Consider the following 14604-nt stretch of genomic DNA (forward strand, 5'->3'; position numbering starts at 1 on the left):
GAGAAATGGGAGTCCTTCCAATCGGGACGCTACTCAGCTGGAACACTGTTTACGCGACAAGAACTCAGCACGCTGGAAGAATTCTTTTCTGAAAATTTACTTGTTTATTAAAAAGTTCCCAAGGTACAAAACAACAACAGAAGTGTTTTCAAAAACGCAGCCTGGCAGAGTGAGTCTGAGAGATGGGGAGTGAGAGTGCACACTGTTGGCCTCGCAGAGAACAGCATTCACCAGGAACCAGCCCAGGAAGGAAGCAGCAGACAGGAAACTCGGAGGGGGCACAGGATCAGTGGAAGGAAGCAGGGACAGGGACAAGGAGGCTGGGAGCAGGAGAGCAGAGGCTGCAATGCAGAGTGTGGGGCTTGGGACGGTGTGGGTGTGTGGAAAGAAAGCAGGAAGAATCGCAGGCACAGAGAAAAGTGCCCCCTGGAAACTTCCCCCACCATTCTGACCAATGGATGCTCCCCAACTCTGCACCAAGACCAAGCCAGTTCATCTCAGACTGCCCCAGACTTGTCTACCACCTGTCTCTCAAAATAAGTTCCAGATCATGGGCCAGGATGGAAAAGGTCTAAGAAGACTAGATTCTCACCCAGGGAGGGTCCTTCCCTGAGCCACTGTATGCCCCCACCCCCACGAGAGGAGCTTATCCAAAGGGTGTTCCAAGATGGGGGTAGGAAGGATCAGGTAAGGCTGATTCAGGTGGATTGCTCTTTGTCTTCAGCTCCAGAGTGGAAGTGGGTGGAAGAACCTCTCAACAGCGCCACAGCAGGTTCTGGTGGGGCCCTGGAGGCCTGCTGTCCCCCATGAACTTCAGGCATCCTGGGGAAACCCAAGGGGGCAGAGACACAAAGAGAGAGCTCTTAGTAAAAGCATGTTAGTGAGTCTTTGGGTAAACAGCTTCTCTTCCTTAGGCTCGCCCTGGAGCCAGGCCGGCAGCTCTCAGTGATTTTGCAGTCCAGATCCCCCGTCCCAAGACAAAAGAGAATCCAGACTCTCAATTCTATCTGGCCTTGCTTTCTCTGTCACCCCCAAATAAATAAATAGATAGATAGATAGATAGATAGATAGATAGATAGATAGATAAAAAGCATCTTTATCACCTAGATAAATGGCTCATTTTCCTGTTGGGAAACATTTTTGTTTTTACTGTTCAAATTGGGGCCTTTGATAGCGATTCAAATCTTTGAGTGAAATACAGTTTAGGAAAACAACCCAACTGTGAAGAGCCTGCAGCCTGATGCTAAACCAGGAGGCTGACCCAGGGGGAAAAACTAGTGAGGAGCAACCCAGTCACTTCCCAGCTACTTCAAACAAGAAGCCAATCACTCATGCGCCTGCACCACGGCCTGGCCTGACCCGGCCCGGCTAATGCAATCACTTGCAGTGGAAATGCTTGAGAGATTTACTGGCCTTTGCAGGCTCTCCTCAGTACCCCTTTCTTCCAATCCTCCTGGTTTCCTTACATCTTTGGGGCATACATGCAGACAGACCCAGCTCGGAAAGGTTCCAGGTCAAACTGTCTCCCCTGAGACATCTATTTTTGGGGCTGCAACCTGCCTTTCCTGTTCTTATGTTAATGAGAAAATCCAACGTAGGGTGGATCCTAAACCCAATCACTTCTGAGTTACGAAAGTAGCCACAGCGGCACTCATGCAAAGACATGCCAAGGGACACGGACAGCGGTCAATGGACGCTGCGCACTAAGAGATTCACAGAAGGGTCTACCTGCCAGGCCCGGTTTGGATGCAGAGCCTCCAAAGGGGAGCACATTCACATCTGCTCTTGAAGCCATTCGCGGATGGGGCTTCTGTTCGGGCAGCACCAGATACTGAGACGGAGGGTGTGCCCCCGGAACCTTGTAGGAATGTTTCTGGTGCGTGGATGTAGGGTGCCCTGGAGTCCATTGTGACTCAGCAACGCCACAAGCAGCGGAACGGGGACACTGCCCGTCCAGGTCCCCCTCACCGTGGCTGTCAGGCTTGGGCTCACCCCTCAGAATTCCATGAGGAGCTTATCACGACCGATAAACGAGCTGCTGTCCTCCCCTCGTCCCACAACACTACCCGAAGAGAGGAGCACTCCAAGGCCAGGTCCACAGCCGTCTCCCGGACCTACCCACTCCTCGTCCTCTGCGCCGTCTCCCTGCTCGCGGGCCTCCGCAGTGGCCCCTTCTGAAGACTTCTGGGCCATGATGTTGTCTGTCCAGGAAGTGCCTGTCTTTCCATCCCCAGCAAAATTACATCTGGTCACGGTTCCTGCCTCCAGTTTGGCTAATGACTCTGAAAGAAGAAGAGAAGCTGAATGGCCTTCTGCCTTGCGTGGGAAACACTGCGGGGAAGGGGAGGGCTTCGTCTGGGGTGGGGGGTCCTGTGGGACTCGATTCAGCCTTTGTCCTCTGTACTGTCTCGGCCAGGGTGTGGTGAGGGAGTCTCTGAGTGGTTCTCAGCCTTCCTAATGCCGCGACCCTTTTGTACAGTTCATGTTGTGGGGACCCCCCTAACCAGAAAATTATTTTCATTGCTACTTCATATCTGTCATTTTGCTACTGTTATAAATTGGACAACCCCTGTGAAAGGGTCATTTGAACCCCAAAGGGGTCACGACCCACAGGTTGAGAACCACTGCACTAGATTACTAGGCTATAAGGCTGCTCACAAGAACCATGGGCTTGGACAACACTCTGGAATCCAGGGCATCCAGGCCAAGACCCCAAAGGCATGTGTCCAGGAATTTTAAAATAAATATCAAGTGACTTGGGGCCCACCGAGACTGGACTAGCCAGTGGCCATGAGCTCCGAGGAAAGGCTCAGGAAGGGGACCAGGAGTCCTCAACTCCCACACAAGAAGTTATGTCAGCAGGAAGGCTGTACTGCTAACCCAGGAAGGGGCCATCTCCCCGCGTTTTCAGCCGTAACCCGGCCCCCAGCTCGAGCTCCATCACTTCCATCTGTGCCTCGGGCATCCAGAAGGCCACGGTCTGGTCTGGGGTGAGGCTCGCCGTCAGTGCCAGCAGCTCTGGCTTATTGACCAGCTCCTTCAGCGCCTCGGGGGTGAGCCTGTCCGTGTCCCCCTTGGCTTCTACCTCTGCAGATAGACAGCATTGGATGGGTTATTATCGATTCACTTACAGAAACAAAAACACACACTCACTGCCATCGAATTAAGCTTGGCTCAAAGCTACCCTGCAGGACAGGGGAGACCTGCTCCTGTGGCTTCCTGGGGCTGTGAATCTTACAAGAGCAGAAAGCCTCAGTTTTCTCCTTCGGAGTGACTGGTGGGTTTGAACTGCTGGACTTGTGGTTAAGTAGCCCAAGGCATAATCCACTATGTCACCAAGACTCCTGAAGTTCTTACAAAGGGCTTATGTTTACCTTTTCTTTCTTCTTTTTTTCCCCTTTACGTTTCTTTTGATTTCTGTTCCTGAGAATATGAGGGTAAGTCAAAAAGCATGGCTAGAAAGTCATAGAAAATGTTCTTCAAGAGAAACATCAAATCGCGAAGCTACCGTTTTCTCAGTATGTCGTCCACACTTAGGTCCACCCTCTTCGGAAGGTGGCGCTTCCATCTCCCAGACATTCTGCATTCTCTGATTTACACCAGGGCAAAATGGCAGCTTTGGCCTTCTTGGGGTCTCAAATCATTCTTCTTTGAAATATCCTTTTGAGTTTGGGAAACAAAAGGACGCCTGAAGGGGCCAGACCAGGGGTAGGGCCATGGGTAGATGGGGTAAGGCACCCCAATGAGATTTTCACAAGCCATTCTGCTACCCTCAAAGACGGAGCAGCTGCACAGCTGATGGGTAAAATTACCCCTTGGTCCAACTTCCTTGGCCTTTTCCTCACCACTGTGGTTTTCAATTTTCTGAAATCCTCCTCAAAATAAGTTCCGCAATCACCAGGTCTGAGAAAATCTACCAATATGACCTCTTTGGAATCCAAAAATTTCGGCACTAGAACTTCTCAGCTGATCTCTCTGCCTTCATTTCACTGGCCCCGCAGCTCCCTCAGAAGCCACCGTTTCGATTGGCGCACGCCGCTCGCTCGGGACTGGACTGGCAGCGGCAAGGCTCGTCCTCAGGAGCTTCAGCTTTGTTGGAAAGATCAGCCCTTCGAGCCAGCCCATCTTCATGCAGTGCTTTTAGAAACCGTTCAACCCAAAGCTTGATCACTTACCACTGAAAACGCCGAGCCAGTGAGAGCTCAACTCCAAGAGCTACCTTAACAATGGTCATCCTATAGTCTTCGACCAGTGTCTGCTCTTCGGACGCTGTTTCTTCATTCACCGGGTTGACTGTCTTCCCTCTTGGGGTTCATTTCGTAAATTTTTCCAGCATTCCTCAAAATTCTTGGTGCTTCTAAAAACTATTGTTTTACGTAGGACAGCCTATCTATGTTACGAAGCTTCGGTGATTTTAGAAGATGTTCATCTAAGTTTTGCTAAAAATCTTATATTAGCCCTGACCTCAAAATGGTTTTTCCTGACATAGAAGTATGCCTTTTGCTGAAGGTACCTCACGAAACTAAGACGATATTACTACGAGAACTTATCTGCCACCAGTCATCAGTCATTGCTCGTATGAACTGGAACCCCAACCAGCAATTCAGTGACATTGATTACATTCTTCAAGTTGTGGCGCCATGCCCGGCCTCCTTTTCCCCAAGTGTCCCTTCTGCATCACCATAAACTCACTGCCCGCCCCCATGCTTCTTGTCTAATCCACAAGAGTAGCTGTTGTCAATTTAATACCCTATAGATCAGCAGTTCTCAACTTGTGGGTCGCGACCCCCTGGGGGTCGAATGACCCTTTCACAGGGGTATCCCAATTATAACAGTAGCAAAATTACATTTTTCCATAATTATGAAGTAGCAATGAAAACATGGCTGGAGGTCACCTCAACATGAGGAACTGTATGAAAGGGTCATGGCAGTAGGAAGGTTGAGAACCACTGATCTAGATTGATCTTGACTGATCAGACTGCTCAAAACAGTCTTCACTAAAAAACTTTCGGGGATACCTATGTTTGGTTTCAGGTTTCAAGATGATCTCAGGGCCCTGGGCTCAGGGGTTCATCTAGCCTCCATGGCTCCAGAAAGTCTGGAGTCCCTGAGAATTTGAACTTCTGATCCATATAATCCCTGTTTAGATCAGGATTCCTGTAGTGTCTTTGAGGAATCAGCTGTTCGGTAATGGTCGCTGTGCACGCTCCAGTTCTGGTCTCATGGCAAAGGGGGCAGTTGTTCATGGAGTTAGCCAGCTACCCCTTCCATTCCTCCTCCTATGCCCGACTCTCCTCCTCCCTCTGCTACTCCCACAGAGCGTCTTTTGTGACTGAGTGCTCTAGATGCCTTGCCTCAGTCACCCCTCACAGACTGCACAGCAGGCCTGTGGGTACTCATGAATCTGAGCTTAGAGAAAATTACTTCATTGCCCTGCGCCTGAAAAGGAGGGAGAAAATGTGCCTGTTTGACAGGACTGACAGCAGCTGTAAACGAAATGAGGCCTGTAAAGCATGTGTCAGCACAGTATCTTCCTGACCAGTAAATCTCAGTGAGGGTTACTCCATCTTTAAGATTCCCATGTTACAGATGAGAAAACCTGTGCTCAGAGAAGTTAAGTTACTGCTCTAAGATCACACAACGAGTCAGTCTCCAAACTCACTACAGAATTCTGCCTTCCTCCTGAAACAATGGAGGCCAGGCAGGGATCTCTCCAGATCCTGAGTCTTACTGCTTTGGGGAGAGGTAGGGAGGATCTGCTGAAGCAGGAACAAACTTTAGTGGTCTCCAGATGCTCTACGGATCCCCTCTTACTGGAAGCTTCTCCTGACTTACATGGTTACAAGGGCGGAAGAACCCCAAAGCAGCAGGTCAGGCAGCAGGCTGCTGGCTCGCAGGGTTTTGGGGGTTGTTGTTATTGTTAGGTGTTCTCGAGCCGGCTCCGACTCACAGTGACCTTATGTACCATAGAACGGAACGCGGCCCCGTCCTGGACCAGTCTCACAATAGCTGCTAAGGTTGAGCCCATTGTTGCTGCCACTGTGTTAATTCATCTCACTGAGGGTCTTCTTTTTCACTGACACCACTTTACCAAGCACGATACTCTCCTCTTGGGGCTATTGTCTCCTCATAACATGTCCAAAGTACACAAGATAAAAGTCTAGACATCGTCCCTTCTACAGAGCATCCTGGTTTTACTTCTTTCAAGACAATTTGATTTGTTCTTCTGGAAGTCCATGGTATAGTCAATATGTTTGCCAATGCCATAATTCAAAATGGAAGCTAACAAATCCCAAAATCGGCAAGTCAGATGAAAGGCTGCTGGCTCAAGTCCCCAGACCAGGAGGTCAGAGGATGACAAATCAGATACAGGATCAAGAAAGGGTAGGCTTTGCCAAAACATCTACAGCTGTTGGATGCAGGCCATTCCCACAAGGGAATAAATGCCTCTTCCAATGGATTGACCACTCACATCAGATCACAAAATGGAGACTGTTTACTTAGTGTTTATCAAACCACTAAGAAGCATGACCTAAACAGATGGACACAACCAGTTAAGAGTCCAGAGCCAGGTCATGGGTGGTCTTGTAGCCTGTAGGAGAAGATGGAAGGGAAATAGAAAGCTAGACAGGACCCTGGTCCCAAGGTAGCTTCAAGGCTAACCATCCTGGGAAGATATTATCTAGGGGCTGAGAGGTTCAGGGGCCAAGGAAGAACGCCCTGTGGGAGGGCCCTGAGGGAGAAGGGTGGAAGGATACCTACTGTATGATGACATGAGGAAGCCCGTGTTCACCTTCTTTGTAGCGCTGAAGTTGGGTTCAAGTTCATTTCCCTTGGGGTCAAATTTGCGGCGGTGGATGCTGCTGGGCTGGACATACAACACGTAGTAGCGTTCCTGTGGTCCGGCAGAGAGAGAATGAGGAGGCTGCCATCACTGTGCTCACCTCAACACACAACTCCCCTGGGCTCTGGGCGTGGCCCTCCTCAACCTCACCTTAACCCTCAAGTCCCACCTCAGCTCTAAAAAATATTCAAGCTGGGCTGATGTCCCCCATTCAAATATTCATTCATTTATTCATTCATGTGTTCAGTAGAGCACACAATGAGCCCTGGTGGTGTAGTGGGTTGCATGTTGGGCTGCTGACCACAAGGTCAGCGGTTCGAAATCACCAGCCACTCTATAGGAGAAAGTGGAGGCTTTCTACTCCTGGAAGCAGTTACACTCTATGAAACTCACAGGGGGCAGTTTTACTCTGTCCTACAGGCCTGGTATGAGTCAGAATCTACTAGATGGCTGCGAGTTGAGGTTTAGAGGTCCATAGTAGGGTGGGCACAAGGCCTGCACATGACCAGGATAGAAAGTACATGCAAAAATCCATGAGCCAAGCACAAAGCATGAAGCACCCCGAACACCATAAAGCAGAAGTGGATACAGCCAACGTGTCATGGGAAAGGTACTGAGAAAGACCTTGGGCCCAGTGGCCCCTCTGCCTCTTCCAACAGATTCATGACCTGGAACAAATCACTCCCAGCCTCCCAAGCTCCAGGATCCTCTGCGAGCCAGGGGTGAAGTGATGGCTACCCTTAGGAATGCTGCAAGGCTTCAATGGGATCCTGGGGAGGAGCAAGCACGGTGTTAAGCGGGAAGCGAACCCTAGCTGCTATTTGCCGGCTAGTCTAACAAGAAAAGGCCAATGCATGATGCCAGCAGACTGATGAAGAGATGCCCACTTCCTGGGAGAGCTGAGGAAGGTGAAGTCTCAGAGAGCAGAGAGACCTGCAAGTGCAGAGGTAAGGGACTAGAATAGATATTAAACACAAGACAGGTACACAGAAATCTAGAGTCCCACCTACAGTGGAGCGCCTTGAGCCACTTGGCCAAGACCTGGGGAAGCCGAGGCTAGGAAGGCAAGCGTGATCAGTTGGAGGCAGATCCCCAGTTGGCATTGGGAGCTTATCTGGTAAATAAGAAGGAATCCTTCGGAGCAGCAAAGACCCCAGAGGGTCTCTCAGGAAACAAGTTGGCAACAGGGCAGGAATGAGCTTTGGAGCGAGGGGCAGTCAGAAGGGGTAGGTCGGAGAGCCCATCACGACGGACTGGCGTTCCTGAGGATCTAGCCGAGGTGAGTGGATATGGATGAGGGAGGTCAGGAATGGCCAAGGGAGGAGCTCGACCTGACTGGACATTGCTTTTTTAGCTCTAGCTTCACCAAGAAACTTGGAGGAAGCAAGTTTGGAGCGGGCTGAGGAGAGCACCCTGCCTGCCTGGGCACAAGTCAGCCCTAGCAGAAGTTCGGCCTCAGCATGGGCGTGCACATGGACTCTCCTGAGAAGGTTGGCTCAGGACTCCAGATTGGCATGGCCAGGAAGGGCGAAGCAAAGCATTTCTTGGCATCAAAGTAGTGGGGGGCTGGGAGGGGGGGCGTTCTCATGGGGTAGAGAGAAAGGCTCTGGGTAGCACCATTGGCCACCTTGACAGGGTGCTACTATCAACGAGTCACCTTGTCAACATATCCGGGTCATGCCATGGGGTGGCGCGGACACTCAGAACAAGCAGCATCCGCTGGAGGCAGCCGTTCAGTTGGCGCTCTGGGTTGGGATTCTATTTGGCAGACAGGCAGGGATCCTTTGGCGCAGCAACGAGCGACAGCAAAGAGATGGCTGTGTAAGATGTCACCTTGGACATGAGAGAGAGCAACAGTGGCAGGGGCTCCAAGGAGATGGGAAGTCACTAACTGTCAACAACGGAGAGGTCACATGAAGCGTGGAAATAAAAGCCCAGAAAACAGCAGCCCTCTCCCATAGTCCCTGCCACCAATGTGCACCCAGTGGAGATCCAGGTCCACACAGGTGACCTGCTTTGTAAACGCCCAACATTCTTAGATGCCCAGTCGCAAACAGCAATGAAAAAAGATGAGTCGGTGCCAAGAGCCGCCCTGCTTCTATAGAGCTGCAAACAACAAACGTAGCGGTACATTTATGATAACCCACTCCCAAGGGCTGGCATGCGCACAACTGCCCAGGATCAGAGCTGGTACCCAGGAGGGGTGAGGTCGTTGGTTGCCCTCTCTGACCTTGCCTGCTACTTTGAGGCAGTGGGAAGTACCAGGCCAGAGGGAAGGGATCTGGGCCCTAGACTCTAAGAACAAAGAGCCAGCCACCCATCCTGCCTTCCTCCCCTCCTCTACTCCATGCCCAGCAAGGCTCCTGGCCCCATTCCTTTCATAAGTCACCCCTGCAGGCCCTCCTCAGGGCATCCACAAGCTGAGTCCTGAAGCATCCACCTCACCCCTTCCTGCTTTCAGGCTCCCAATCTCAGCCCAATCACACTATCTGGGTCCAGGGCCTGGTCTGTTTTCTGAGCTACGACCCGGGCCTTTCCTCCTGGCCACACACTGCCCAGCATGGCCTGAATGGATCCCTTCCCATCTTCAGCCACATTTGGTTGGTGTTGGTGTTGGGACACATCTCCCAACACCCCGTGCACCACTCAGTGAAGAAGCTGCATCCCTCCCCAGTCCTCGGCACTGGCAGAGCCTGGAGCAGGGAGCGACTTCTGGAAGGACTAAAGCCAGCGCCGAGCTGCCACCCCAGAAGCAGCGCACCTTCCTGCCGTGGGTATCCAAGATGCTGTGCCGTGACACATCCACCAGCTCTCCCTCCAGCAGGACCCCGTTGCCCCTGAGACAAGAGGAAGAGAAGGGATGGGTCAGCTCTGCCAGAAAATAGCCCCCTTCCAGTGTGATGGCCCAAGATCCGCGAAGCAAGATCCTGACCTGTGGGGGTGGGGGGATGGGGGGCGGTGGGAGGGGTGGATTTTATTATCCCAGAGTGGGTGTGCAAGTGAGGGCACTACCAGAGGGCAGTGCTGTTGAGACCAAGCAATGGGCCCCCCTGCAGAGCCCAGAACTCAGTCTTACATACAATAGGCAGAGAACACATTCAGCACTCCCCACTGCTCCTCAGGTGACAAAGACCGTGGGCACGAAGGGTTTTTGTAAACTATCAAAACGTTTACTACATATAAAGGATGTTGCCTTTTTATTAACCGAAAAACAATTTTGGGCAGGGGGGGGGGTGTTTCTAAAGGGCTATCTATGATCATCCCTTCTCATTGACTTTAAAGCCGTGCATATATTTCTGTTGTCATTCACATCACATAGGGGACGACCTAATGACTCAGGGCCATCAAGTTTGACCCCTAGTGACCCTCTCGAACAGGACAGAACTGCCCCCTGTGGGTTTCCCAGACTGTCAATGTCTTCAGGAGTGGAAAGCCTCAACTTTCCCCTGAGAAGTCGGTGGTTTTGAACTCTGACCTTGGGTTAGCAGCATACTACGCCAGCAGTGCTCCTCAACAACCTAACACGGAAGTGGTTGGTGGAGCTGGAGAAACGGGGATGCGGGGACTTAGGATTTTCCTGACCAGACTGAGATGGCAGGGTGGCCCGTGAGATCAGCTGAACCCGAGGTTTTCTGGTTCCACTCTGCATAAAATCAGCACCGGAGGCTCCCTCTTTGGGAATGCAGAAATGGGAGAGAGGCTGACAAGGTGTGTGGGGTGGGGGGAGGAAATCACGATTGGAAAACAACTCTTATTTTGTCACAACCACCACATACAAAACAGGAGGTAGCATTTGGGTTTCAGGCAGTCTTGGTGGCACAATGGTTAAGGCACTTGGCTGCTAAAAGAAAACAGGGGCCCACCGGCTGTTCCAAAGGAAAAGGCTGGGCAGCCTGCTTCCTGAAGACTGACAGCGTCGGGACGCACGGGGCGGTTCTATTCCGTGCTCCCAGGTCGCTGTGCGCGGGATCGGCTCCAGGCAGGGGTGTGAGTGGCGTGTCAGTTTGACTGGAAGGGCTCCTTTGCTTTTAGGATCTGGATATCCGCCGGGGCGGGCTCTCCTGCACCCAACTCTGCCCTGGACTCGCCAACTCCCACCGGCACCCCAAGGGCGCGGTCCTTTCTAGAGGGGGTGGGCACCCGTGCAAAGGCCCGCGCTGGAGGAGGGACAGAGGTCGGGACAGGTCCGAGCCCGCGGGCAAGCCGGCCTGTGGCCCTGCGCATCTTTGTCTCAGGGGGTGCAGCTCGGGCTGCGGGGCGCGGGCCCGAGAGGGCAATGTGGGCACCCCAATCTTCCCTTCCTCCGTGCCACCCGCAGCCTGGGGAGTTGGGGTGGCGGAGTTGGGGTGGCTCCCAGAGGCGGCGGCGGGGCCTACCCCTGGTGGGCGCCAGGGTCCCAGGCGGCGGGCAGCCGCGCGCTCCGCACCGCCTTGTTCCGGAGGGCGCCGTCCTGGTAGATGCGGCTCATGGCCGCGCCGGGAGGCCCGAGGCGCGAGCCGGCTCCCGGGAGCAGAGGCGCGGGGCGGAGAGTGGCGGAGACGCGCCGGGCCGGGGCTGCGGGTCCGGGAAGGGCGCGGCTCCGCTCGGGCGCGCCCGGGCGGGATTTAAAGGAGCCGAGCTCCATTCCCGCCGGTCCGGCGCGCTGGGAGCGGGCTTCCTGCGCGACGCCCATCGCGGGTTAGGGACCTGCGTCCGCGGGCTCAGGGTACTTTCCCTCCTTCCCTGCGAGGGGAGGGAGGCCCTTGTCCCAACACACGCACAAAGGAGATATGTAGGAGGATGCGTTTGGGGGGAGCAGGAACGGGGAAGAGGGGGACAGCCCTCAGGAATGACGCTATGCCGACCTGTGCCCTCTCGTGGTCCCACAGTGGCTGAGGAAGGGGCTCCAGAGCTCTGGGACAAATAACTCTGAGCCTGGGAACCTGAGCAAGGATTGGATGCAGCTGTGTGCGCTTGGACGGACTCCTCAACCTCTCTGCGCCCACGCTCCTTCTTCTGTAAAAGGGGGTTGGATGAGTTTACCACTGCCCATCCCTTCCTGTGCTGGCACAGTGGCCCTCAGGTTGAGGCAGAGAGAAGGCAGAATCGTTTTTCAAACCTGTCCTGGGAGTGAGCCCAGGAGTGTGTGGGGCTATCCAGGGAGACCTTGTTCTGGCCGAAGGGCTCTTTCAAAGGGAGGTAGCCAGACAGTGTGAGAGCGCTGTGTGCCCTCCCCCTCTCACCTCAGGGTTTCCGTGGGCCCCAGACAACAGCCATCCTCCCCCTCCCCCCAAATAAATATCCTTGTAGTTAGACAAAGATCTTTGTGTCTTATTGACAATGTGGAGGCATTTGCGTAGATCAGAACATTGGGACATGGGTAACATTGTAAAGCACTGTCATTCCAGAACATCTATTGTGCTCATGTGGAACCTGTAGCCAGGGACAGTTGTTGGACCAGAACAAGGGGAGACCGTGTGATTTCAATTCACCAAAGAAAGGTCAAGACATTGGGAGGTTTGATGAGATAGTGAATATACAACAGATGATTTGCTCTGTAAACCTTCACCTACTTCACACTGAAAAGTTCAATTAAAAAGAAAACCAGGAAAGGTGTATGCCAGGGGTGTACATTTCACCATACTCACTCTGTTTGCTGAAGAGATAGCATGTGAAGCTAGACCATGTGCAGAAGACTATGGCATCGGGATTGGAGGAAGACTCACTAGCAAGCTGTGATTTGAAGGTGACACAATCTTGTTGAAAGCAAAAAGGACTTGATGAAGATCAGAGAGGACAGCCTTCAATATGAATGATGTTTCAATTTAAAGAAAACAAGGAGCCTTGGGTGGCCTAATGGTTACAAGTTCGTCTGCTAACTGCAAGGTCAGTAGTTTGAAACCATCAGCCGCTCCGCAGGAGAAAGATGGGCTTTCTACTCCTGTACAGAGTTACAGTCTCAGAAGCCCACAGGGACTGCTCTACCCTGCCCTGTCGGGTTGCTATGAGTCAGCACCAACTGGAGTTGTGGTTGTTGTTGTAAAGAAAAGAAGATTCCTTCCTGGACCAATAAACAACATCATGATAAATGGAGAAGAGACTGAAGTTGTCCAGGATTGCATTTTCCTGGGATTCACAATCGAGGTCTGCGAAAGTCAGGAAACCCAATCACGTATTGCATTGGGGAAATCTGCTCCTCAAAGCATGAAAAAACAAAAATGCCATGTTGAAGATTAAGGTGCGTCTGCCCTGTTAGATTTCTGGGTTGGTTTACCTTGGCTCTTCTCAACGCTGAAAGGATTCATGGGGCAGAAGCACTTTCATAATCCGAGTTACTTTTAGGAGGGAAAGGGGAGTTTCAGGTATTACAGTCTCAAAGGGTACCCACTATCTCTGGAAAGCATGCAAAGCTGAGAGGAGGTTGTGCAAGATTTCCCCACTGAAGAAGGCCACTTCCGGAGAGCGCTAAAACCCACGTGAAACCAGTGTCTGAAGCAGCGAGTGGAACCAGAGCGTGGTGCCAGCAGAGCGGAACCACCAAGAGACACACAGCTGGCCCTGCTGCTATCCCCTCCTACATTCCTTGAGGGGGCGTGGTTGTGGGTATTACCATGCCTGATGGCTAAGTTCATGGGCACCTGTGAGGTTGACCTGTGAAGGTTGACCTGCGCCTGCACCTAAGTAGGTGAGTGTAGTCTGCGCATGCTCCGTTTCAGGAGCATGCTATATTCAGGACTACGCGTGTGATGTATTATGTCCCAGGATCTGAGCAAGGTCCGCTTTGAATTGTCCCCTCGGACGTCTAATGTGAGCCTGATTCCTTTCCCACCCCTTTATTGTGGCATGACCAGCTAATTTTCGCTTAGGGTAGGCGTTTGGTGGAGTCAACCCCCTGATCCCTAATCTGGCGACCTGTCAGACCCATGCCATGCTCTTTTCCGTTGCCTTGGATGCCTTTGGAAGCTGGACAATGAATAATGCAGATCAAAGAAGAATTGATGCCTTTGAGCTCTGGCGCTGGTGAAGAATGATACTACGAACTCCCAGAAGAATAAACAAACCTCTGTTGGATGAGCACCAGCATGTCCTTAGCATTGGGGATGGTGAGACTTTGTTCCCATGTTTTGGATATTTGTAGCCATTTAATTTTTTGTTAACTTGAAGCTATTAATCAGGTCACAGCCTGATGCTGCTGCTTTGAGGGGGTAAGAAAGAGAGTGAGGCTCTTCTCTCTCTTCTCTCTGGCTCTTCGCTTCCTCCTGGCTGGGACTTCACTGAGTCTGCCTCCAAGAGTGACCCCATGTGAGCTGCTGACCTGGAGAACTGTCAGCGTCCTGTGACATATCCCCTGACCTTGGATCCATATGACTCAGCACCCACTGGCCTGTGAGCTCCCTGCTTCCCACTTCACTGCTGCAGCTCTGTGAGTCTGCAGAGGGCTTGGCTAGCATCAGACCCATGGACTTGAGTTGGACTGGGCTGGGGCGCCTTCTGGATATCAAGTTCCCTTTTATATGTAAATGAGCATCACTGGTTTTACTTCTCCTGCAAACCCAACCTAATACAGACACGTTCAGGAGAGGCCGATCTCTGGAGAAGGACATCAGGCTCTATAGAGTGGAGGCTCAGCGAAAAAGAGGAAGCGCCTCAATGAGATGGGTTGACGCCGTGGCTGCGACAATGGGCTCACACATAATGACAGTTGTGAGACTGGCACAGAACCTGGCAGTGCTTCGTTCCGCCAAAAGTCCAACAACATACATATGCATACGCATATGTCA

At 52.2% G+C, this 14604-nt stretch overlaps 1 protein-coding gene across 1 annotated transcript; it reads right to left on the minus strand.

Annotated features, from left to right (window-relative positions):
• Positions 1 to 81: 81 nt before the first annotated feature.
• Positions 82 to 11531, minus strand: LOC142456751 (arpin-like). Its single transcript, XM_075557984.1, has 6 exons — positions 11221 to 11531; positions 9606 to 9681; positions 6763 to 6895; positions 2881 to 3087; positions 2119 to 2282; positions 82 to 822 (listed from the first exon to the last, which is right to left on the minus strand). The coding sequence occupies exons 1-6, from the start codon at positions 11514 to 11516 to the stop codon at positions 814 to 816; spliced, it is 885 nt and encodes a 294-aa protein (XP_075414099.1). The 5' UTR covers positions 11517 to 11531; the 3' UTR covers positions 82 to 813.
• Between the last annotated feature and the right edge of the window lie 3073 nt (positions 11532 to 14604).

The sequence above is a fragment of the Tenrec ecaudatus genome, chromosome 9, assembly GCF_050624435.1.
Source record: "Tenrec ecaudatus isolate mTenEca1 chromosome 9, mTenEca1.hap1, whole genome shotgun sequence".
Lineage (NCBI taxonomy): Eukaryota > Metazoa > Chordata > Mammalia > Afrosoricida > Tenrecidae > Tenrec > Tenrec ecaudatus.